The sequence below is a fragment of the Bombina bombina genome, chromosome 1, assembly GCF_027579735.1.
Source record: "Bombina bombina isolate aBomBom1 chromosome 1, aBomBom1.pri, whole genome shotgun sequence".
NCBI lineage: Eukaryota > Metazoa > Chordata > Amphibia > Anura > Bombinatoridae > Bombina > Bombina bombina.
The window spans coordinates 278,967,123-278,992,772 of record NC_069499.1 but is presented as its reverse complement, the minus strand read 5'-3'; the positions used below and the strand labels follow the sequence as shown (position 1 = coordinate 278,992,772).

The following is a 25,650-nucleotide window of genomic DNA, read 5'->3' as shown; positions in this document are numbered from 1 at the left end:
TACCAGAGTTCATATTTTTGTTGCTTCTTGTTATCTTTTAGCCTCAGTCTACTCCTTAAAACAGACAGCAAATTTTCTGCTTCCCACCTCTCTGCTGGAAGCTCTGTCTTGACATTTCTATGCAAGAAAAAATAATTGGGAAATGTTCTGCAAGAAGATTAGAAATAATCCAATAAATATGCAAGCTCCATGGCCTGGGGATGTTGGACACAGCGCAGTGTGCATGAGTGATTGTGATTACCGCACTGCACTTTCTCTGCTCTGGGCTGGATCATTGATAAAGTAATGAGATCACTTGTATGGCTCTGTATATTAACAAAAAATACAACTATATATATACAGAGCAGTGTGTATATCTGTATCATATACAGAGTCACATATGTACTGGTTACTGTGAGGCATGCAACTAAATTATAAAAACAAGTTTGTGCCAATACATTATGTATTATAAACACAACAGTGTCTGTATTTGTGTATATATGCAACAATATATATAATGTACAGTACTGAATCAGAGATTCACTGGCATTTTTTTGGTATCTATCAGATTTCTTTATTTAAGACTTAGCAAGAGTCTAAGGAACACAAAAATAACTAATAATTAAAGGAACATAAAAAAATATATATTTTCAGCTCTTATGTTTATTATATATATATATATATATATATATATATATATATATATATATATATATATATATATATATATATATATATATAATGTAAAAGTGCTATGTGGCTAATACACAGAGGGCTAGATTACAATTTGAGCACTAAATATTGCTTTGTAATACTAGTGCACGATAATGGCCGCTGGCTTTACAACTAAATCACAATGCGAATGCGAGCTTGCATTCGCATTGCTAGGAAGCATTGCACTCACGAGAGCGTGCTTCCATAGGCCTAGATTTAGAGTTTGGTGGTAGCCGTCAAAACCAGCGTTAGAGGCTCCTAACGCTGGTTTTAGGCTACCGCCGGTATTTGGAGTCAGTCAGGAAAGGGTCTAACGCTCACTTTTCAGCCGCGACTTTTCCATACCACAGATCCCCTTACGTCATTTGCGTATCCTATCTTTTCAATGGAATCTTTCTAACTCCGGTATTTAGAGTCGTGGCTGAAGTGAGCGTTAGAAATCTAACGACAAAACTCCAGCCGCAGAAAAAAGTCAGGAGTTAAGAGATTTCTGGAATAACGCTGGTATATAAAGCTCTTAACTACTGTGCTCTAAAGTACACTAACACCCATAAAGTACCTATGTACCCCTAAACCGAGGCCCCCCCACAGCGCCGCCAATCGATTCAATTTTTTTAACCCCTAATCTGCCGACCGCCACCTACGTTATACTTATGTACCCCTAATCTGCTGCCCCTAACACCGCCGACCCCTATATTATATTTATTAACCCCTAACCTGCCCCCCTCAACATCGCCTCCACCTGTCTACACTTATTAACCCCTAATCTGCCGAGTGGATCTCACCGCTACTATAATAAAATTATTAACCCCTAATCCGCCTCACTCCCGCCTCAATAACCCTATAATAAATAGTATTAACCCCTAATCTGCCCTCCCTAACATCGCAACACCTAACTTCAAGTATTAACCCCTAATCTGCCGATCGGAGCTCACCGCTACTCTAATACATTTTTTAACCCCTAAAGCTAATTTTAACCCTAACCCTAACACCCCCCTAAGTTAAATATAATTTTATTCTAACTAAATAAATTAATTCTTATTAAATAAATTATTCCTATTTAAAGCTAAATACTTACCTGTAAAATAAACCCTAATATAGCTACAACATAAATTATAATTATATTATAGCTATTTTAGGTTTAATATTTATTTTATAGGCAACTTTGTATTTATTTTAACCAGGTACAATAGCTATTAAATAGTTAAGAACTATTTAATAGCTAAAATAGTTAAAATAATTGCAAAATTACCTGTAAAATAAATCCTTACCTAAGTTACAATTAAACCAAACACTACACTATCAATAAATAAATTAAATAAACTACTTACAATTATCTACAATTAAACCTAACACTACACTATCAATAAATTAATTAAATACAATACCTACAATTATCTACAATTAAACCTAACACTACACTATCAATAAATTATTTAAATAAAATATCTACAAATAACTACAATGAAATAAACTAACTAAAGTACAAAAAATAAAAAAGAACTGTTACAAAAAATAAAAAAATATTTACAAACATTAGAAAAATATTACAACAAATTTAAACTAATTACATCTACTCTAAGCCCCCTAATAAAATAACAAAGCCCCCCAAAATAAAAAATGCCCTACCCTATTCTAAATTAAAAAAGTTCAACGCTCTTTTACCTTACCAGCCCTGAACAGGGCCTTTGCGGTGCATGCCCCAAGAAATTCAGCTCTTTTGCCTGCAAAAAAACACATACAATACCCCCCCCAACATTACAACCCACCACCCACATACCCCTAATCTAACCCAAACCCCCCTTAAATAAACCTAACACTAAGCCCCTGAAGATCTTCCTACCTTATCTTCACCATACCAGGTTCACCGATCGGTCCTCGGAAGTGTTGATCCAAGCCCAAGCGGGGGGCTGAAGAGTGACGTCTATCCTTGGGCTGAAGTCTGGATCCAAGCGGCGGCTGAAGAAATCCATCATCGGGCTGAAGTCGGAAGTCCATCATCGGGATGAAGTCTTCTATCAAGCCGCATCTTCAATCTTCTTTCTTCTGGAGCGAAGCGGAGCCATCTTCTTTCCAACCGACGCGGAACATCCTCTTCAACCTACGCCTACTCGCCGAATGACGGTTCCTTTAAATGACGTCATCCAAGATGGCGTCCCTCGAATTCCGATTGGCTGATAGGATTCTATCAGCCAATCGGAATTAAGGTAGGAATATTCTGATTGGCTGATGGAATCAGCCAATCAGAATCAAGTTCAATCCGATTGGCTGATCCAATCAGCCAATCAGATTGAGCTCGCATTCTATTGGCTGATCGGAACAGCCAATAGAATGCGAGCTCAATCTGATTGGCTGATTGAATCAGCCAATCGGATTGAACTTGATTCTGATTGGCTGATTCCATCAGCCAATCAGAATTTTCCTACCTTAATTCCGATTGGCTGATAGAATCCTATCAGCCAATCGGAATTCGAGGGACGCCATCTTGGATGACGTCCCTTAAAGGAACCGTCATTCGTCGGGAAGTCGTCGGTGAAGATGGATGTTCCGCGTCGGCGGGATGAACATGGATCCGGAAGAAAGAAGATTGAAGATGCCGTTGATAGAAGACTTCAGCCGGATCATGGACCTCTTCAGCTCCCGCTTGGATGAAGACTTCAGCCGGATCATGGACCTTTTCAGCTCCCGCTTGGATGAAGACTTCAGCCGGATCATGGACATCTTCAGCCCCCCGCTTGGGCTTGGATCAAGACATTGGAGGAGCTCTTCTGGATCGATCGGTGAACCTGGTATGGTGAAGATAAGGTAGGAAGATCTTCAGGGGCTTAGTGTTAGGTTTATTTAAGGGGGGTTTGGGTTAAATTAGGGGTATGTGGGTGGTGGGTTGTAATGTTGGGGGGGGGTATTGTATGTGTTTTTTTTACAGGCAAAAGAGCTGAATTCTTTGGGGCATGCCCCGCAAAGGGCCCTGTTCAGGGCTGGTAAGGTAAAAGAGCTTTGAACTTTTGTAATTTAGTATACGGTAGGGCATTTTTTTTATTTTGGGGGTCTTTGTTATTTTATTAGGGGGCTTAGAGTAGGTGTCATTAGTTTAAAATTGTTGTAATATTTTTCTGATGTTTGTAAATATTTTTTTATTTTTTGTAACTTAGTTCTTTTTTATTTTTTGTACTTTAGTTAGTTTATTTCATTGTATTTATTTGTAGATATTGTATTTAATTAATGTATTGATAGTGTAGTGTTAGGTTTAATTGTAGGTAATTGTAGGTATTTTATTTAATTCATTTATTGATAGTGTAGTGTTAGGTTTAATTGTAACTTAGGTTAGGATTTATTTTACAGGTAATTTTGTAATTATTTTAACTATTTTAGCTATTAAATAGTTCTTAATTATGTAATAGCTATTGTACCTGGTTAAAATAATTACAAAGTTGCCTGTAAAATAAATATTAATCCTAAAATAGCTACAATATAATTATAATTTATATTGTAGCTATATTAGGGTTTATTTTACAGGTAAGTATTTAGCTTTAAATAGGACGAATTTATTTAATAAGAGTTAATTTATTTCGTTAGATTTAAATTATATTTAATTTAGGGGGGTGTTAGTGTTTAGAATAGCGGTGAGCTCCAGTCGGCAGATTAGGGGTTAATGTTTGAAGTTTGGTGTCGGCGATGTTAGGGAGGGCAGATTAGGGGTTAATACTATTTATTATAGGGTTAGTGAGGCGGATTAGGGGTTAATATCTTTATTATAACAGCGGTGCGGTCCGGTCGGCAGATTAGGGGTTAATAAGTGTAGGCAGGTGGAGGCGACGTTGGGGGCGGCAGATTAGGGGATAATAAATATAATATAGGGGTCGGCGATGTTAGGGCAGCAGATTAGGGGTACATAGGGATAATGTAGGTAGCGGCGGTTTACGGAGCGGCAGATTAGGGGTTAATAATAATATGCAGGGGTCAGCGATAGCGGGGTCGGCAGATTAGGGGTTAATAAGTGTAAGGTTAGGGGTGTTTAGACTCGGGGTACATGTTAGGGTGTTAGGTGCAGACGTAGGAAGTGTTTCCCCATAGCAAACAATGGGGCTGCGTTAGGAGCTGAACGCAGCTTTTTTGCAGGTGTTAGGTTTTTTTTCAGCTCAAACAGCCCCATTGTTTTCTATGGGGGAATCGTGCACGAGCACGTTTTTGAAGCTGGCCGCGTCCGTAAGCACCGCTGGTATCGAGAGTTGAATTTGCGTTAAATATGCTCTACGCTCCTTTTTTGGAGCCTAACGCAGCCATTCTGTGAACTCTCAATACCAGCGGTATTTAAAAGGTGCGGCCAGAAAAAAGCCAGCGTTAGCTACGCACCCCTTTGGCCGCAAAACTCTAAATCTAGGCGTTAGGCTCCTATGGTAGCCTCGTTCTGATGATGGGCGGCATTGTTTAATATATATGTGTATGAATATATACATATTTATTTATGTGTTAATATGTGTATACACTTATTAATACATAAATATATATGTATATAAGCATATACATTTATATTTACATTGTGGCACTTTTTAGTGCCGTTTTTCTTCTAACATCCCACTCCCACCAACTTTAAAGCCCCAAAACTGCCTAGTGCAGTTATTTTTTTATTATTAAAAAAACGCTCAATTTTTTTTTTTTTAGTAAAAATCTATAATGCCCTCTATTTTGAAGGCATTTGGGGCATCTTTAGAAAATTAACCAGAGATAGGATCTCTGGATAATTCTCTGAGCGCTAATTGCTACCGCAAGCTCACGGTAGCAATAACCAGCCACTAACTAATGGTTGGTTAATTATCACGCGATAATTTAGCACCCAACTTGTAATCTAGCCCAATATTAGTACCTTTAATGTTTGGGGTTCTAGTGTAATAAATTGAGATACATAACAGCCCCCAGCACCCCACTAAAACAGTCACTGATCTCCAGATTTACAGTCTGTTCACAAACAAAGGAGAAACAAGTGAGAGTGCACAGCTACACAGAATATCACATGATTTGGAAAGACTAGAGTAACATTTCCAGTCTTAGTGAATCTTAGTGGTGTGTTTATCTTTGCATTGATGGAAAAAAAGTGCAATAACCAAAACAATTATAAATATAAATACTGATTTAAAAAGGATAATAGAGCATGATATGTATATTTTAAGTGTCACACAATTATAAATATCTCCCCTTTATCTCTGCCACAGTACAGCAGCTTTGTCCCACTGTCCCTCCCTCCACTTTCTCAACCATGTCTATGACCTAGTTTAACACCTACCCATAAATTATCTAACCCCACGCTGCTCTACCATGTCCATGGAGCTCCTCAATTCTAGACAACCAGAACAGAGACTGTTGGGGGGTATAGTCATATTGATTATAAATGGAGCAGTTACTTCAATCTCTCTGCAGGACACACTAAGTGGTATGACTTTAAGTTCTTTTTTAAAGTATCCTAGTGCTCAAAAAGGAGGAGGCTTTGGGACAATTTTATCTAACTGTGAAGGCAACTATGGAAATAATAATTAAGTAGCAGCGGTCTTTTTAACTGCTGTTGCTTCACTTGTCCACCTCCCAAAGGGTGGTGGATTGAAATCACTCTGATCCAATCAAGATGATTGACAGCCCCTGCTCATGGCCAGGGGGCAGGAGTCGGTATTACACAAACATTGCTTGTGTAATGCTTGTGCAATGTTAAATGCGGGCAGCATATGCAGCGAGGTGCAGCGCACATGATCCCCGGTAGTGAATCATGTCCACCCGACCTATGATAAATGTAAAACTTTATCTCCAATGGCATAAACAGCAATTGTCCTGGGATACAAACAAAATCTTAACAGTGCCAGCTCCCATGAATTTGCAAGCTTGTGACTTTTGTATTTATCTAGTGCTGTATATAGAGCAACAAGGAGAGTAAGGAAGGATTAAAAGAAAAGAAAATTAAGGTTAGAATTCATAGAAAATATAAGTTCACACATAATTTACAAACTGTTACTACTGAAATAATAAATAAACTGAAGCAATTTGTAGTTGTGTAGAAGCAGGAAATGACGATGAGGCACCACAAACTTGTGGAAAAACCTTCTTTATCTTCATCAAAACACACTCATCCATCTAACCAAACTGTAGGCAAACTTCACATGGGCCCTGCAAGCAACATCCAGCTCATTTTTCCACCCTTAATTTGTTAGTATAAAGAAAACATATGCACATTGTACACATAGCTCACACTGCTACTGTTTTATGTTTGTCTTTATAGATAGTGCTTGCATATATTCATGATGAATATCTTTATATGTATTTATGTGCATATGAAGGATTTGCTTTAAAAGTTTATGACTACCCATAAGGCTTCATGAATGAGGAGGTGAAGTGTGCAGAGCTCTCTGTATATCAACATGTGGAATATGGGATGTCTCTCTTTGTTATATACATGAATGTGTGCACTGTACATGAATTATACTGTATAGGGCTGTAACAGACTGGTAGATAGGGCTTTATTATAGTTCTAATCGTTTCCTATTTATAAAGACTTGATTATTAGGCCTAAATTCCAAACAGCCATAAATTGCATTGTCTTGAGAAAAAAAAAAAAAAAAAATAACATTCTAATCCAATAGATAAATAAATAAAGAATCCCTTAGACACCAAACTGATACACAAAATACATGAATCTGTATTCTGGTACCATATTTTTGTTACATTTCAGCACAATTCATTTCATGCATACAATGAGTAGCTATAATAGAGTTGAGCACTTATACTGCATCCTGCAGCTGGGGCCTATCCTAATTCCGACAAGGCTTTCGATGGCCTCTATACACATGGTCAATTTACTCCATTTATACTCCAGACAGTGATCACCTGACTATAGTGGTCTCAACAACTCATACACAAAAGAGGGTTTATCCTTATATAAGAGCATTTGAGTATACTTATATAACTTCTATCTGCGCATAGGCGCTCCCATGAATACACTATTAGCATAATGATCACCTGGCTATCACCTGGCTATCTTTTTAAACAGAGTTTAAAATTTACAGCCCTAAGACACAATGTTTGAAAGAACTGGAGATTGCCTTTAAAACTGTGGGTCTTGGGGAATTCTGGGCCTTGAAGGGACATGAAACCCAAAGTGTTTATTTCATTATTCAGATAGAAAATACAATTTTAAAAACATTCCAATTTACTTCTATCATCTAATTTGCTTCATTGCTTTGGTATCCTTTGTTGAAGAAATAGCAATGCACATGGGTGAGCCAATAATATGAGACATCTCTGTGCAGCCACCAATCAGCAGTTCCTGAGCCTATTTAGATATGCTTTTCAACAAAGGATATCAATAGTATGAAGCAAATTAGATAATAGAAGTAAATTAAGAAAGTAGTTTAAAATTCCATGCCCTGATTGGAACAGCCAATAGAATGCTAGCTCAATCGTATTGACTGATTGGATTAGCCAATAGGATTGAAGCTCAATCCTATTGGCTGATTGCATCAGCCAATAGGATTTTTTCACCTTTAATTCCGATTGACTGATAGAATTATATCAGCGAATCGGAATTCAAGGGATGCCATCTTGGATGACGTCACTTAAAGGAACCTTCATTCTCCAGTCGCCGTCGTCAGAAGAGGATGCTCCGCTCCGGATGTTTTGAAGATGGAGTCGCTCCGCGCCGGATGGATGAAGATAGAAGATGCCGTCTGGATGAAGACTTCTACCCCTCTGGAGGACCACTTCTTGCCGCTTAGATGAAGACTTCTCCAGGCTTCATTGAGGACTTCTTGCCGCTTGGATGAAGACTTCTCCCGGCTTCGTTGAGGATGGATGTCCGGTCTTCAAAAACTGTAAGTGGATCTTCGGGGGTTAGTGTTAGGTTTTTTAAGGATTTATTGGGTGGGTTTTATTTTTAGCTTAGTGCTTGGACTGAAAAAGAGCTAAATGCCCTTTTAAGGGCAATGCCCATACAAATGCCCTTTTCAGGGCAATGGGGAGATTAGGTTTTTTTAGTTAGGATTTTATTTGGGGGGTTCGTTTGTGTGGGTGGTGGGTTTTACTGTTGGGGGGTTGTTGTTTTTTTTTTTTACAGGTAAAAGAGCTGATTTCTTTGGGTCAATGCCCCGCAAAAGGCCCTTTTAAGGGCCATTGGTAGTTTATTGTAGGCTGGGGGGGGGTATTTTTTTGGGGGGGGCTTTTTATTTTGATTGGGCTATTAGATTAGGTGTAATTAGTTTAAATATTTGATAATTTCTTTTTTATTTTGTCGAATTTAGTGTTAGTTTTTTTTGTAATTTAGTTAATTGTATTTAATTAATGTAATTTATTTAATTGTAGTGTAAGGTTTGGTGTTAGTGTAAGATAGGTTAGGTTTTATTTTATAGGTAAATTTGTATTTATTTTAACTAGTTAGTTAGTAAATAGTTAATAACTATTTACTAACTATTCTACCTAGTTAAAATAAATACAAACTTACCTGTGAAATAAAAATAAAACCTAAGATAGATACAATGTAACTATTAGTTATATTGTAGCTATATTATGGTTTATTTTACAGGTAAGTATTTCGTTTTAAATAGGAATTATTTAGTTATTAATAGTAGGTTTTATTTAGATGTATTTTAATTACATTAAAGTTAGTGGGTGTTAGGGTTAGACTTAGGGTTAAGTTTGGGGCTTAACACATTTAGTATAGTGGCAGCGACGTTGGGGGCGGCAGATTAGGGGTTAATAAGTGTAGGTAGGTGGCGGCGATGTTGGAGGCGGCAGATTAGTGGTTAATAACTATAATGTAGGTGGCGGCAACATTGGGGGCAGCAGATTAGTGGTTAATAAGTGTAATGTAGGTGTCGTGGATGTCGGGGGCGGCAGATTAGGGATTAATAACTGTAATGTAGGTGGCGGCGATGTCGGGGCAGAAGATTAGGGGTGTTTAGACTCGGGGTTTATGTTAGGGTGTTAGGTGTAAACATAACTTTTTTTTCCCCATAGGAATCAATGTGGCTGCGTTACGGAGCTTTACGCTTTTTTATTGCAGGTGTTAGGCTTTTTTTTCAGCCGGCTCTCCCCATTGATGTCTATGGGTAAATCGAACCAGCTCACTGCAGCTCACTGCAGCACTGGTATTGGAGTGCGGTATGGAGCTCAATTTTGCTTTATGCTGCAACATTGCCTGCTAATGCCGGGTTTTTGTAAACCTGTAATACCAGCGCTGTAGGGAGGTGAGCGGTGACAATAACTTGCAAGTTAGTACTGAGAAAAACTCGTAATCTAGCCGAATGTTAATATGTCTCTTTAAAAATCTTGGAACTACTTAAACCTAGAGCTCCCAACCTGACATTTTGCAGGATGATCCCAGTCCTACTGTCGCTTTGAATACCTTCTCTTCCCTACATATGCCTCACTTAAAACCCACTAAGAAATGCCAAGCCACAAGACTAGCACCAAAGCACTGTTAAAGAGCTCCAAACATTTAGGCTTATTAGATTTTCTAGAGGGGAAATGTTTGTCCCATCATGTACCACTAATCTTTTATTCTAGTTCCCTTTTTTATTACTGAAACTGGCACTGCTCATAATCCCCCCTGTTATGTCCAAATCACTATATGGGAAGGAAGAACGTAAGCAGGTGTGAAGTTCACATAACTGAGGTGTAAAAAAACTAAGAAATAATAGAGCTTGCTTCAAAACACTCATTTAGACCTTTTTGGACATGGTAGGTCGGGAAACTGAGACAAGCAGTGTTTTTTTATTTTATTCTGTAAACCTCCTATTGTGAAGGATCAGCACTGATGGAGTTTTTCCTTTTAATATGTCTCAAGAGGCAGAGAGCCCTGGTATTTCTAGTATCCCTGTAGATGATAAGGTTAAGAAATCTTTTAATAGGGTGAGATGTTATTGAATATGTAAACTCTAACTATCACCAAGATTACAAGTTTTGCGGTATGGTGTGGTACTGCTATACCGCTGAAAAATTGGCCATTGCGCGTGGAATGGCAGGTCTCCCGTATTACAAGTCACTGCGGTATAACTACCATTTTAGCCTGTAACACAACGATCCATTCTGCACTCAAAGAATGACTTTTGAGTGGGGGATTTCCATACAGCTGTATTACAGGTCCTGTGGTCTAGCTAAAATATTTGCATTATAGCCTATACCGCCCTGATCCATTCCGCAATGTAAGACCAGTAGTTATGGATTTGCGAAACAAAAATGTTTCACAAAACTCATAACTAAAATGTTACAAAGTACACTAACACCCATAAACTACCTATGAACCCATAAACCACCACCCTCCCGCATTGCAAATACTATAATAAACTGATTAACTGATTTAAACAGCCAATAGAATTTAAGCAGCTCTCATCCTATTTGCGGATTTTAATTTTTCAGCCAATAGGAATGCAACGGTCCCCAATATAAAAGGAGTACCTTGCATTCAAGCTTCAGTGTGCGGCGGTCGATCGCATGAAGAGGACGTTCTGCGCTAGATGTCGCTGCCGGTCCTGGACAGCTCAGCGCCACCGAAATGAAGATAGAAATGCCCCCATGATGGAGGAAGATGTCGCCGCCTGCATGAAGACCTCTCGCCCCTTCTTGGACTTCAGGAACTGAGTAGATTTCCTGGGGTGTTTTTTGGGTGGGTTTTTTTTTTAGAATAGGGCTTTTTTATTTTAATGGGAAGTGAAAGAGCCAATTGCCCTTTTAAGAGCAATGCCAATACAAATGCCCCTTTAGGGGCAATGGGTAGCTTAGGATTTTTTAGAGTTAGTTTTTTTATTTTGGGGGGTTGGTTGTGGGGGGACTTAGTAAGGTAAGAGCTGTTTAACTTAGGGCAATGCCCTACAAAAGGCCCTTTTAAGGGCTATTGATAGTTTATTGTTAGGTTAGGGGGTGTTTTTATTTTGGGGTGGCTTTTTTTGTTTTTATAGGGCTAATAGATAAGGTGTAATCTTTATTATTTTGGATAATTTAACTTATTATTTTTTGTAATCTTAGTGTTTTTTTATTTTCTGTAATTTTAGCGTTTTTATTTTTTGGTAATGATAGATTTTATTTATTTTTTGTAGTGTTAGGTTTTTTTAATCTTGTAATTTAGGGGTTTTTTTTGTAGTTTATTTTATTTTCTTAAAATAGTTATGTTAGGTTTATTTATAGTTTAAGCTTATTTTTTTTTTATTTCACAGGTATGTTTTTATTTATTTTAAGATAGTTATATTGTAAATTAAATTTAAAGTTAAGGGGGTGTTAGGTTTAGGGGTTAATAGTTTAATTTAGTGATTTGCGATGTGGGGGGCCGGTGGTTTAGGGGTCAAAAGGTTATATATAAATAGTAGCAATGTGGGGGGGCAGCGGTTTAGGGGTTAATATGTTTAGCTTATTAGTAGTTATGTGGGGGGCCGGCAGTTTAGGGGTAAATTGGTTTAGTTTATTAGTAGCAATGTCAGGGGGCAGCGGATTAGGGGTTAATAACTTTAGTGTCTGCGATGTCGGGGGTGGCGGATTAGGGGTATTTAGACTAGGGTGTTAGGTTTTAACATAACTTTCTTTTCCCCATAGACATCAATGGGGTTGTGTTACGGTGATCGCCATTCCGCAATCGCAGGTGTTAGTTTTTTTCTGACACTTTCTCCCCATTGATGTCTATGGGGGAAAACGTGCATGAGCACGTAAAGTCAGGCCTTGGGTTTTGTGCGGTATGGAGCTTAAAGCACCATACCGCACAACAAAATAAAGTTTTGGCTTAAATTGTAATGGCAGCGCTATGGAAAGTGCAATAACGCAAATTTTTTTGTTTTATTTACGCACCCGGTTTAGCGCATAACTTGTAATCTTGGTGAATGTTATTTCTTTTTTATAGGAGAGCTTTTTTATTGTGTTCTTGCTTTTTCTTCTACTACTTCTGGAAGCTTAGGTTCCTGTAAGGATACCTCTTGGTATAATTTTGTTTACATCTCAAAATATCTTTTTAGGGGCACTGTCATGAAGTTTAAATTTCAAATTTCAAGCATATCAATTTTACTTGTCATTGTGTCCCTCATATGAGGATCAAATGCATCATATACTCATATACTTCTTAGAGTTAGAATTCACCTCAAGCCAGGGTTACATCAGATTGTAACATAATAACTAACATGTGGAAGAATCATTTGTAATGTAAAATTATAAATAAATTAATAATGCCCAAAACTTGATTAAATGTATAGAAGGGAATGGGATTTTTCTTCTATTTATAAACAACTGTAGTCTCAGAGCACCCGGATTAAGAAAAAAGACCTTTAGGATTCACTAGGGGCCTGGTGATCAAAAATGTGCCTGTATAGAGAGCAGTACATGCATCACATGTTTGTGTTTTTATTTACCCTCTCAGCTGAATTTGCAAATTAAAGGGATACTAAACCCAAATTTTTTCTTTAATGATTAAGATAGAATGTGCAATGTAAGTAACTTTCTAATTTACTTCTATTATCAATTTCTCTTCATAATCTTGCTATCTTTATGTAAAAAGCAGGAATGCAAAGCTTAGGAGCCGGCCCATTTTAGGTTCAGCACCCTGGATAGAGCTTGCTTATTAGTGGCTACATTTAGCCTCTAACAAGCAAGCGTAATCTAGGTTCTAAACCAAAAATGGGGCGTCTCCCAAGCTTTACATTCCTGCTTTTTAACTAAAGATAGCAAAATTATGAAGAGAAATTGATAATAGGAGTAAATTAGAAAGTTGTTTAAAGTTGCATGCTCTATCTGAATCATTAAAGAAAAAAAAAATGGGTTTAGCATCCCTTTAAATTATATATATATTTTTTTATTTTTTTTTTAATAATTTTTATTGAAGTCGTAAACAATTGTAACAAAGGAGATAAATCCACAAACAATGTCAAATGATAGGTATACAGTGCTATTACACAAATATTGCCACGTCAACTATCACAAATTATGCCAGCCTAATATATATTTATGAGTTTAAAAATAGAGCATGATAACACTTATTATCAGAGTGATACACTCATATTGGCTAGAGGTATAGAAGAGGACTAAAGTTGACAAGGCAGTGAAAGTAGTTAACTAGGAATTTGGATTATCGAAACTGGGACTTCAGTTTTGTATTTTTGCATAAGATGAGGATTAAGAAATGATCCCCGCGTTGCACTGAGAGATCACAGATTAGAATATTTATGTGAAAAATATTGAGGTAAGGCGGGGGTTGGCTTCATGGGTTTTGGGAAGGGGAAAAGCAGCGGGCAAAAGCCGCTCAAAGTAAGTTAAAGGGGGGGAGAGGAGGAAGGAGGGCGGAGCCAGCTAGGTTGTCAGGCTGATAGATACTCTTGATCCACTGAATGTTTGAGTATAAAAATTGAGATTTAAATTATATTTTTAAACCTCCATATTCCTTAGCTTTAACTTTCAATGCAGTGCCTGCAGGTGATACAACCAATCATACGCCTTACTGCCCTTCACATTGACAACAGGCAGAGCACGCTGGAGCGGCCTTGCTCAATGAAGTAAAAAAAGGAGGTAAAATCTACAATGAAGTAAAAGTTAAGGTTTATTGTGTCTTTAAAAACCTAGTATTAACTAACAACGGCTAGAATGAGTTTGGCAATATTAAGGGCTTTGACCCTTGAGTTAAGGTTAATAATTTGTTGTTCCCTATTGCAACTAAATGAGTGTATTTATTATTACAATACTATATTTTATGCATTTATTTAATTATTTATTGTTTAACTGGATATACCTGTGATGAAAAATAACTACTATTGTTTGTTTTCTGGTTGGCGGAAGTATTCTCTTGTCATCACAGTTATGGGAGGTGTCCTTAACAGCCCATGAGCTTTTGTTCTCAGGAATGAAAGGCTTCATTTTCAAACAGCTTTAAAGTGAAGGTCAATTTTCATCAATGAGTGCCCGGTTTTTAAAAATACTTTTAAAAACAGGGGCACTTTCATTGATGAAAATTAACATTGCACTGGATTTGAAGAAATACTACCTTTTACTCCTCCAAAGCCGGATCGACGATCCCCCTCCTTCTTCTTCCTGCTGTAGACCACAGCAATGATGAAATTGGCTTCCTCCAATCACAGCCGGGCATCACGAGCTGGACGATCTGGGGTGCAAGCCATGATTGGAGGAAGCCGGTTTTGTCATTTCTGACGTCAGTACAGAGGAACTGAGCCTGGGATCGGCGATCTGGCTTTGCAGAAGTAAAAGGTAAGTATTTCTTCAAATCCAGTGCAATGTAAATTTTCATCATTGAAAGTGCCCCTGTTTTTAAAAATATTTTTGAAAACCGGGCACTCATTGATGAAAATTGACCTTCACTTTAATATCATAACATATTTTTAGAATGTTTAAACTCTGGTCCTTTGTTTGCATGATTATTTTTTGTTGATGTTAAATTATTTTTCCCTTCACAATAAACCTTCCAGTATAACTAGCTATAAATATCACAAGCATTAGCTGAATTATTAAAGACAGTTTAATTAAAAGCATATTGTTCTCAACATTGCAGCTTCTCATTCATTGTATGTTGCTGGATGGGTATTATCATTAATTTGCTGTCACTGAAAGTGAGATTGTATTGGGTGTCTGGTGTCCTATAACTAGACAGAGCTGCTATATATGTGTATGTAGAATGGCAAAAAATAAATGTATCCTACTGCTTCTCCTTAATGTCTATGGACATTGTTTAATAGAGGGCCAAAGCTCAATAAATTATCCAGACATTTTAACAATGCAGTTCCATCTAAAGAGCCATTAACATCTGTCTATCTCACAGAATGTAGCATGTATTAAAAGGAAGGTCAGAATATAAAACCACAAATTGACATGATCTAAAATATTTATCATTCATCATTTTGTTAAGTCTGTATCTCTAGATCCTCCTGTGTTAAAGAGACATGGAAATCAAAATGAAACTTTCACAATTTAGATAAAGTACACAAAAAAAAAAATCTAGTTGTCTTCTTTTATGAAATGTACCTATGTCTTGAGCACTTCATGTATAACTGTTACAAACATGGTGCAAACTCTACGGTCATTAAAGGCTTCAGACATCCCTGAGCCTCCCTCAGTATTCTCTTAAATGACAGTAAAAACCTTGTGATTACAACACATTTCTCTTGTATTGATATCAACTACATTTACAGCCAAACGTAAACTGTTTTAAAACAAAATTAACATCTTGTGTGCTGGAATTGGAACAGCCAAGTCCCCCCATCCACTAGCCTTATTAGGATGTATTTAAGTCTGCAGACAAGGCTAGCCACAGTGATTAGTTTAAATGGACATGAATCTCTCATGATTCAGACAGAGTATGTCATTTTATGTTATGTTAATGTTATCCTTATGCAAGAAAACTAGTTGTTAGCACTATTTCCTTCCATGCAGCGCTCCAGACACCTACCTCGGCATCTCTTCAACAAAAAAATAACATGGAAACTAAGCAAGTTTGATAAAAGAAGTATATTGGAAACTTTTTTGAAATCACAAAAGAACATTTTTGGGTTTCATATCCCTTTAACCCCTTACTGCAGATGATGACCACGTGTCGTCAGGGGGGGGGCACTTTCAGAGCTCATTGCACCCCCCCTCGCACTATCACCTAATCCCTGGTGGTCTACGGCTCAGCATCGCAGGGGAATCTGGGAATGCCAGTGAGCTCACCATGCCCTGTAAGTGTCACCAAACAGAAGAGGGCTTAAGGTAGCTGGATGGAGTTGTTGGTTTTCAAACCCCTCGATCTCTTCTCTATTAAGTCCTAGAAACCTTCAAGACCCAGCATTTGAAAGGTAATTTTAAGTTAGCTTTGGGGGAATAAACACTATTTTTTAAAAAATAAAAAAATAAAAGTTCACACATGTCTTTAAGCACAACATATAAATAACACTCTAACAGGCCTTCAAAAGAGCCTAGAGACCCCTTGTTTCAAAGTCAATAAGCCCCTCTTAAAAATAAAGCCCTTGTATTAATTGTAATAGCCAGGTAATCAGTTTGCTAATAGCGACCACCTGGTGTTAAAAAAATTCCTTTTATTTGCACAGAGGTTCATGGGAGCCCTTATGTGCAGATTAAAGTTACATAACTATACAGAAAGCCCCTTATTTATATGCGGATAACCCCCTTCTTTTTACTATAATGTTTAGAGGGGGGAAAAAACACACACTATTTTTTATAACATTGTTTATTAAAGGGATAGGAAAGTGAAAAATAAACTTGCATGAATTAGATAGCTCTTGACATTTTAAGACACTTTTACATAAACTTCTATTTCAAATGTATTTTGTGTTATTGGTATCCATTGTTGAAAAAGAGTATGTACATAGCCTACACTACTGGGAGCTAGCTGGTGATTGGTGCCTGCGTATATATTTGCCTCTTGTGATTGGCTTACTAAATGTCTTCAGCTAGCTCTCTCAGTAGTGCATTATTGTTCCTTCAGAAAATGATAGCAAAGGAATGAAGCAAATTTGATAATAGAAGTAAATTTTGAAAGTTGTTTAAAATTGTATGTTTTATCTGAATCCTGAAAGAAAAAAATGGGTTTCACGTCGCTTTCAAATTTTAATTAAAAATGCTTTTTTTTCACACTTTTTGCCTACGTTTTTTTACATGTCACAATATATACATAAAAATAATGGTACAATTTGAATCTTCTGGATCTCCTAAAATATATATATATATATAATATGTGTATGTTTCTCACTGAAAATGACCTACAGTAGGACCTAAATATAAGCAGCATCTAAAGATTGCAAACTAGTTCAGCACATGGGGTGGAAATACCTCAGCAGTTAAAGGGTTAAAGACAAGTTGATTGTTTTGCAGTAATAGCCAAACATGGAAAGATATGCAGAGTATATCAGCAATGTGTATATCAAGTTCTGAGAATTACAAAATCCTCAATTTTCAAAACTACATTGCGTAAAAAGGAGAAAAAATAAAGAAAGTTGTTTCATTATGCTTCCTAAACATTTTATATAAAAATCTCAGTGTTTACTGTCCCTTTAAAAGGAGGAGCTAAACTTCCACACAAAAAAAAAAAAAGAAAAAAAGAGAGAGGTACATTGAATAACATAAGTTAATTGGAATTTATTTTTTAATTCCACACATGAAAGCTTTACTTTGAATTTCATGTCTCTGGCGGGACAGATTTTTATGGTATTTGAATTAGAGCACGTGTGAGTTAATCAGCTGATCAGTAACCATAGTTACTAAAATGCTCTCATATATGAGTTGATTATTTCTCCAGTGTTCTAGTTCAGATATCATGAAAATCTGGCCTGATAGTGTTCTCTGCATACTGGAATTTAAAAACACTGCTCTAGAACATGGAGAAACAAGGCTGATTTACATCAGGGAATATAATGTTAAGTGCATATTTTAACACATTTTAAGATACAGCCATTCATGTACCAATGGATAGAAGACATTATGATCTCTGCTAAACTGGTTAATGTTATCCTACTAACCCTACAATTATAACCCTTGGTGAGTACAACACAGAATTGCATTGTTAATGAATTATTGCCTAATGACATACTAGGGGTTTCAGCTAAGCTCTTACAGAATTCATTTGTTTTTTGGATAGCTCAAAGCCAATAAGACTCAGAACATTCTGCTCATTTATTGTCTCTCGTTGTGCACATAAAATACAGGTTTTGTTTTAACCAAGTGTCTTTTACATGTATTTATTTGATGGTGAGCAGGTCAAGAAAAACATGATTATATATTTCACTCTGAGAGAAAACACTCGCTGTTAACTAATAATGGTTGTGACAATAACTCTGGCTGCTTCAATAATTCTGCTTTCCAACAAAAGCAGAAACAAACCTGACATAAACCTCCCAGCTAAGTGCGCCGGGCTGGCGTGTGCTGTGCTTGGCTGTCAAGATGTCATTGAAAGCTGTTCATAGCTCTGCAGTACATCAAGGGAAGGTATGTGCCGTATATAATAAGAGATTGTTTCATTCAAAATAACAGCAAAACAAAAGCGCTGATGAGACTCACCTGGTGATAATAAGATGACGGACAATGTTATCAAGGAGCACACCACTAAGATGACCAGCAGAGCAATGGCAATACCCTTCCAGTTCTTCTGAGGAGGGCTGTTACTTCCCAGTTCCTAGACAAACAACAAGTTACTCATGATTATTAGAAAGCACAACTTATTTATTACATTGTATATATTACTAAATGGATAGGAAAGTCTAAATTCAACTTCCAGGATTCAGATAGAACATGTGATTTTAAGAAACGTTTTAAATTCACTTCTATTATCAAATATGCATTTTTTTCTCTTGGTTAAGAATGAAAATGTGAATGCCCTATCCTACTATGAGTTAGCTGGTGACTGGTGGGTACACAAATTTTCATTGCCTCATCAAATGTATTTAGCTAGCTCCCAGTACTTCATTGCTGCTCTGGAGCTGACTTTAACTGTGCGCTTAACCATTGCAGCGATAAATAAATAGCTTTTTGCAAGCAATAGTCCAATAATAAAATGTTCTAACTTATTAGTGCATTTAATTTTTTCTTTTCACTTTTATATCCCTTTAAATCTAATGGAGGTTCTACAGATTATATGGGGAGTAAGGAACAAATATATTTTTTTCAGAGGTATTCTATAGCAAAAGACGGCAAATTAATGAATAAATGTGTACTGAAATGTTGTTTTATTTCTTTAATTAATCATTTTCTGGATGATAGTTAGTCAATGAAACAGATATTCAATAGGTGCATACTCTTTCCCAGAACCTTACAACAGCTGAACTCATGTGTAAGATTTTAGCTGGTAGATCAGTTAATCATCATTTAGGGTAGTTTATATAGAGAGATTATTAAAGGGACAGTCTACTCCAGAATTGCTATTTTTTAATATAGATAGATAATCCCTTTATTACCCATTCCCCAGTTTTGTATAACCAACACGTTGCATTAATATATGTTTTAACTCTGTGATTACCTTGTAGCTAAGCTTCTGCAGACTGCCCCCTTATCTGAGTTCTTTTGACAAACTTGCATGTTAGCCAATCAGTGCTGACTCGTAAATAACTCCATGGGATAGAGCACAATGTGTGAAAAACTGTCCAAATGCACCGAGATAAGAGGTGGCCTTCAAAGGCTTAGACATTAGCATATGAGCCTACCTAGGTTTAGCTTTCAACAAAGAATGCTAAAAGAACAATGCAGATTTGATGATAAAAGTAAAATGCAAAGTTGTTTAAAATTGCATTCCCTATCTGAATCATGAAAGTTTAATTTTGACTAGACTGTCCATTTAAACACAATTAAAATGAAAACATACCCTTCTTTATTTTTTAACCTATGCCCCTACATTTTTACTGACAACAGTTTTAAAAATATGCATATATATTTTTTGAGAAACATACTTCCCCTTAATATTTTTTAAATTTGTGCATTTTTACAGTTAAAGTTAACTTTAATTAATTAAATAGTTAATTAAAACTTGTTTAAACCAATTTTGTGCTGTTTGAAATATTTTTCCATCTGTTTTGAATTATTTAAAGTTTGTTTTTAATCAGGTAAGCTTTAGACAAGTCGGTTAAATTTGGCTACTTTTCAAGTCGCTTTCATTTAAAAAAATAATAATCTGAAAATAGGTAACCTTTAACCATCTTAGTGCAGGTGAATTTGCCAGACATTGGTTTAAAAGCAATAGCACCCAAATATAAACATCCATGTTTCATATGTGTGAAAATCTAAATAATGTTTTATATATGTAATGGTACACATGTAAGACCACAGTTTCCATTGAGGATTGCTGCAGCTAAATCATATGAACAGCATTAACTCATAACACTCATCTTAGCATTTTAAATGGATAGTATATTTCAAAAATGAAATGCTCTAATTTATTAGGATTTTTATTCCTTGCTTAATTGCTGAAGCAATAACTGTATGTGTTAACTCCCGCAAACAAATAAAGTCCTGCTTGCACGGAAATCTGCAGAGATTTTTCCAAAGGGATAAAAAAAAGTAAAATACCCTAAACATAATGGTCTCGATTAACAGTGGAAAACAATCAATTGGGCAGAGTGTCGTCTTTTTGCGTGACCTTGTGCAATAACGCACAGTCTATGTTACAAATGGATGTTTGAATTGTTTAACCAAACATTGTAACTCTGCCAAAACTCTCATTTTATTAGTGGTTGGACTGAAGTGCAATCCAAAATATAGCTGTAAAATGTAGCACTTTTTAAGGCAAAAAGTAAATCATTATAATTATTAATGTAGTGCAGGACCACATGAAGAATTCCACTACTTGCAGACCATCAGACCATCAGCTTAAGCGAAATACAACATGAGTTTTACTGCCTGCCCCATAGAAGTATATTATGTGTGTAATTTAGCTCACTCGGGCTATCCAACATGCAGATGTTAACGCATCCTAGACTATCGCTCGAAGAATAAAAAATAACTTTGGATTTATAATATGAGTGCAAAACTGATGAGTGATGTTAACGTACAATATTAATATTATTATTATCAGCTATTTGTAGAGCGCCAACAGATTCCACAGCGATCTTCTAGACCAATATTAAATACAATACTCAAGACACACTTACAGATGAGGAATTAAAATTCTACAAGGGGAGGGGGTATTCTCAATCTATCTCCCAGCAGTACATCACTACACCAGAGGCTATCTAGATTGTTTTTCAACAAAGGATACAAAGAGTACCAAGAGAACAAAGTAAATTTGATAGCATAAGTAAATATGTCTCTTAAAATTGCATATTCTGTCTCAATCATGGAAGTTTAATTGTGACTTTTAATGTCCCTTTAATGCAATCATCAGAACATTTAATCCTTTCTGAAGTAACAGCAAAATTCCCCAGTGTTTTAGGGCTTTCTGTCCAGAAGGCACTCAATATCAACTATGCAATAAATGTATCATCAGGTAATTTATGAACTGGTCTTCATGCACTTTAATATGAGCTAATTTCTCAAAAAAAAAAAAAAAAAGATTAGCAAGAAAATTAGCCTTAGAATCAAAGTCAGTGACTCCTCTGATATGATTTACATTGCCATTATTTCATATGGATGGTGTCCAACTGGCCAAAGCTTAGGATAGTGGCACAGATTATGTAGAAGATAGATACTGGCTGTGTCAGGGGTTTAAAAATGGTAAACACATTAAGCATGAGAAACTACAAGGTGTCACTATGTGTACATCACCCCAAAACAGAGCCAAGTGTAATTATGGGGACGCTTCAAGCTGTTCTAAATGAGGAGGACGGACAGATTTGGAACATTCTGCTATGCATCTGTTTGGCATAGATTCTTTCACTGGCATTCTATGCCTACTTTTGTATAGTATACCTTGATTTTACTCTCTTTTTTAGAGCCATCTCATATCTCCAGTAGCTAACTTCTTCATTATTTGACTGTTGCATTGCAGAACCAATGTATGTGTGTATGTATGTGTATGTATGCATTTGTGTGTGTGTGTTTATGAATGTATGTGTTTATGTCTGTGTATGTACGTATTTGTGTGTGTTTATGAATGTATGTGTGTATGTATGTGTATGTATGTATTTGTGTGTGTGTTTGTGAATGTGTGTGTGTTTATGTATGTATTTGTATGTGTGTGAGTGTCTGTGTGTGTGTGTGTATATATATATATATATATATATATATATATATATATATATATATATATATATATATATATATATATATATATATATATATATATATGAGAGAGAGAGACACTTTCTAAAACATATCCATCACTAAACTAATAGTATAGATCACCAGCCAAATAGTAAAGAGGTGTCTTACCCAGCTTGCATAACATATAACACCTGCTTCACAAGCCTGTATGCTATATTGGTTCTGTGTGCTTGTAAGGTAGAACCTGATTGTAACTTAAAGGGACAGTTTACAATAGAATTGTTATTGGTTTAAAAGATGGGTATTCCCTTTATTACCCATTCCACAGTTTTGCATAACCAACACAGTTATATTTACCCCTAAAGGACCAACGACGTACAGTGTACGTCGTACAAAAAATGGTTGTTAACGACCAACAAAGTACGCTGTCAGGGGATTTAAGAGTTGGAAGTGATCTTGTTGGCTTCCAGCCACTTTCATTTTATTGCAGTGATGCCTCGATATTGAGGCGTCCTGCAATAACATCTTTTAGGCATCCGATGCAGAGAGAGCCACTCTGTGCCCCTCTCTGCATAGGCCAGCAATGGTGCCGATCGTTGGTGGGTGGGAGCAGCAGCAGGGAGACGGGTGGGTGCCCAGCACTGGTAGTTATCTGGCAGAAGGGGACAGGATCACGTACGTGGGTGCCGGGCGTGCACTTGGGCGGGCACATGGGGCGCGCAAGCAGGCCTACGCACGGGGGCGGGAGCCGGTGGGAACCCTACACTATGGAACTAAGGAGGGAGAGAGAAGGGAGGGGAATTGGATCTAAGCGATCTGGGAGGGGGTAGGTCATTGAGGGGGGGCAGCTACACTACAGAAAAGTTTATTTTTTTCAGTAAAAAAAAACATAAAAAAAACAAATTATATGGCAATATGGATACTGGCAGACAGCTGCCAGTACCCAAGATGACGGAAAATAAGGTAGAGGGGGAAGGGTTAGAGAGCTGTTTGGGGGGGTCAGAGAGTTTGGGGGCTAAAAGGGATACTACACAGTGGAATATATCCTTAAAAAAAAAAGCGCATTTATTTTTAGTACCGGCAGACTTTGTGCCAGTACTTAAGATGGTGGAGACAATTGTGGGGTGGGGGAGGGAAGAGAGCTGTTTTGGAGGGATCAGGGGGTAAGATGTATCAGGTCGGAGGCTGATCTCTACACTAAAGCTAAAATTAATCCTACAAGATACCTAATTAACCCCTTGACTGCTTGGCATAATACAAGTGTGGTGCGCAGTAGCATTTAGCGGCCTTCTAATTACCAAAAAAGAACACAAAAGCCATATATATCTGCTATTTCTGAACAAAGGGGATTCCAGAGAAGCATCTACAATCATTTTTGTCATAATTGCACAATCTGTTTGTAAATAATTTCAGTGTGAAACCTAAAGTTTGTGAAAAAGCGAACAATATTTTTTATTTCATCGCATTTGGCGGTCAAATGGTGGCATTAAATATACCAAAATGGGCCTAGATCAATAGTTTGGGTTGTCTACTACACTAAACTAAAGCTACAATTAACCCTACTAGCTCTCTAATTAACCCCTTCACTGCTGGGCATAATACACATGTGTATCACAGCTGCATTTAGCGGCTTTCTAATTACCAAAAAGCAACACCAAAGCAATATATGTCTGCTATTTCTGAACAAAGGGGATCCCAGAGAAGCATGTACAACCATTTGTTCCATAATTGCACAAGCTGTTTGTAAATAATTTCAGTGAGAAACCTAAAGTTTGTGAAAAAGTTAGTAAAGAATTTAACGGTTTTTTTTTTTATTTGATCGCATTTGGTGGTGAAATGTTGGCAAAAAGCCAAACTTAGAATATTACGAACACGTTAAGGTATCCCCCCCCATAGAAGTCAAAGGAGCAAAAATAAAAAAGTGGAAAAAACATAACACCCTCCTCAAGCGTAAACATGTTTGCATATTCTTAAGTGCACTAACCCAACATGAAAATATGAATAGTTCACATTCCAATGTTCTTCACATAGCATAATTTATTCTATTTATTCATAAATACAGTGTATATATATATATATATATATATATATATATATATATATATATATATATAAATATGATTATGTATAGGTATATATATATATATATAATATATATATATATATATATATATATATATATATATATATATATATGTATATATATATATTTATTTAAAAATACATACAACATATAATATTGCATAAATATGTTTTTTCATGTTTTTATCTACTTGACTGCAAAGGGCTCCAATGCACTTATATATACACTGCTCAAAAAAATAAAATGAATACTTAAACAACACAGTGTAACTCCAAGTCAATCACACTTCTGTGAAATCAAACTGTCCATTTAGGAAGCAACACTGAGTGACAATAAATTTCACATGCTGTTGTGCAAATGGGATAGACAACAGGTGGAAATTATATGCAATTAGCAAGACACCCCCAATAAAGGAGTGGTTCTGCAGGTGGTGAGTCTGGTGACCACAGACCACTTCTCAGTTCCTATGCTTTCTGGCTGATGTTTTGGTCACTTTTGAATGCTGGTGGTGCTTTTACTCTAGTGGTAGCATGAGACAGAGTCTACAACCCACACAAGTGGCTCAGGTAGTGCAGCTCATCCAGGATTGCACATCAATGCGAGCTGTGGCAAGAAGGTGTATGTTGTCTATATATGTACACTTATGTATTTATATGTGTATATATGTCTGTAAATACATGTATACATATAAATACATCTGTACACACATAAATATACATACATAATAATAAATATACATACATATACTTATTTAGACATGTATATGTACAGTATTTATCATTGCCTGCCTGAGACCTCATATCTTTGAACCCTTATAACTTTTGTGCAATATGTATTTTTATACTTTTTATCAGACAGTGTTATTATGAGTGTATTTTCTAATGTTTTGTGACACTTTTGTTTTGCGAAACATTAAACCAAAGGTTTGAGGTTGCGCTATTCCGACATTAACTTAAATGGCACTCAAGCGCTTGCATTCACTTTCAACTTGTAATATGAGTGCTACATCTGATGTGCTCGCGTATAACTGTTAGCACACCACTCATAATCTGTCCCAAAGTGCTTTATTTTATTATTATTATTTTTTTTTTTTGGGGGGGGGGGGTTACTATTAAACATTATGCAATTTGCTAAAGTTAAACTAAATATAATCCAAGTAACAGTTTCAGCTTTTTAAACCAGTTTCCTTTGTTAAATGGACCATTCATATACTGCGTCCAGAATGCCAATATTTGTTGTTA

The 25,650-nt window shown here is 36.4% G+C and overlaps 1 protein-coding gene across 1 annotated transcript in view; it reads right to left on the bottom strand.

Moving 5' to 3' along the window:
- The window catches only part of DPP10 (dipeptidyl peptidase like 10), a gene marked incomplete at its 5' end in the record, with an annotated part of 707,293 nt that overhangs the window by 678,618 nt on the left and 3,025 nt on the right, over positions 1-25,650 (bottom strand). The window contains one exon of the mRNA XM_053698006.1: positions 18,697-18,811. Coding sequence (XP_053553981.1) covers positions 18,697-18,811 — 115 coding nt within the window. The remainder of the gene's footprint in view (positions 1-18,696; positions 18,812-25,650) is intronic.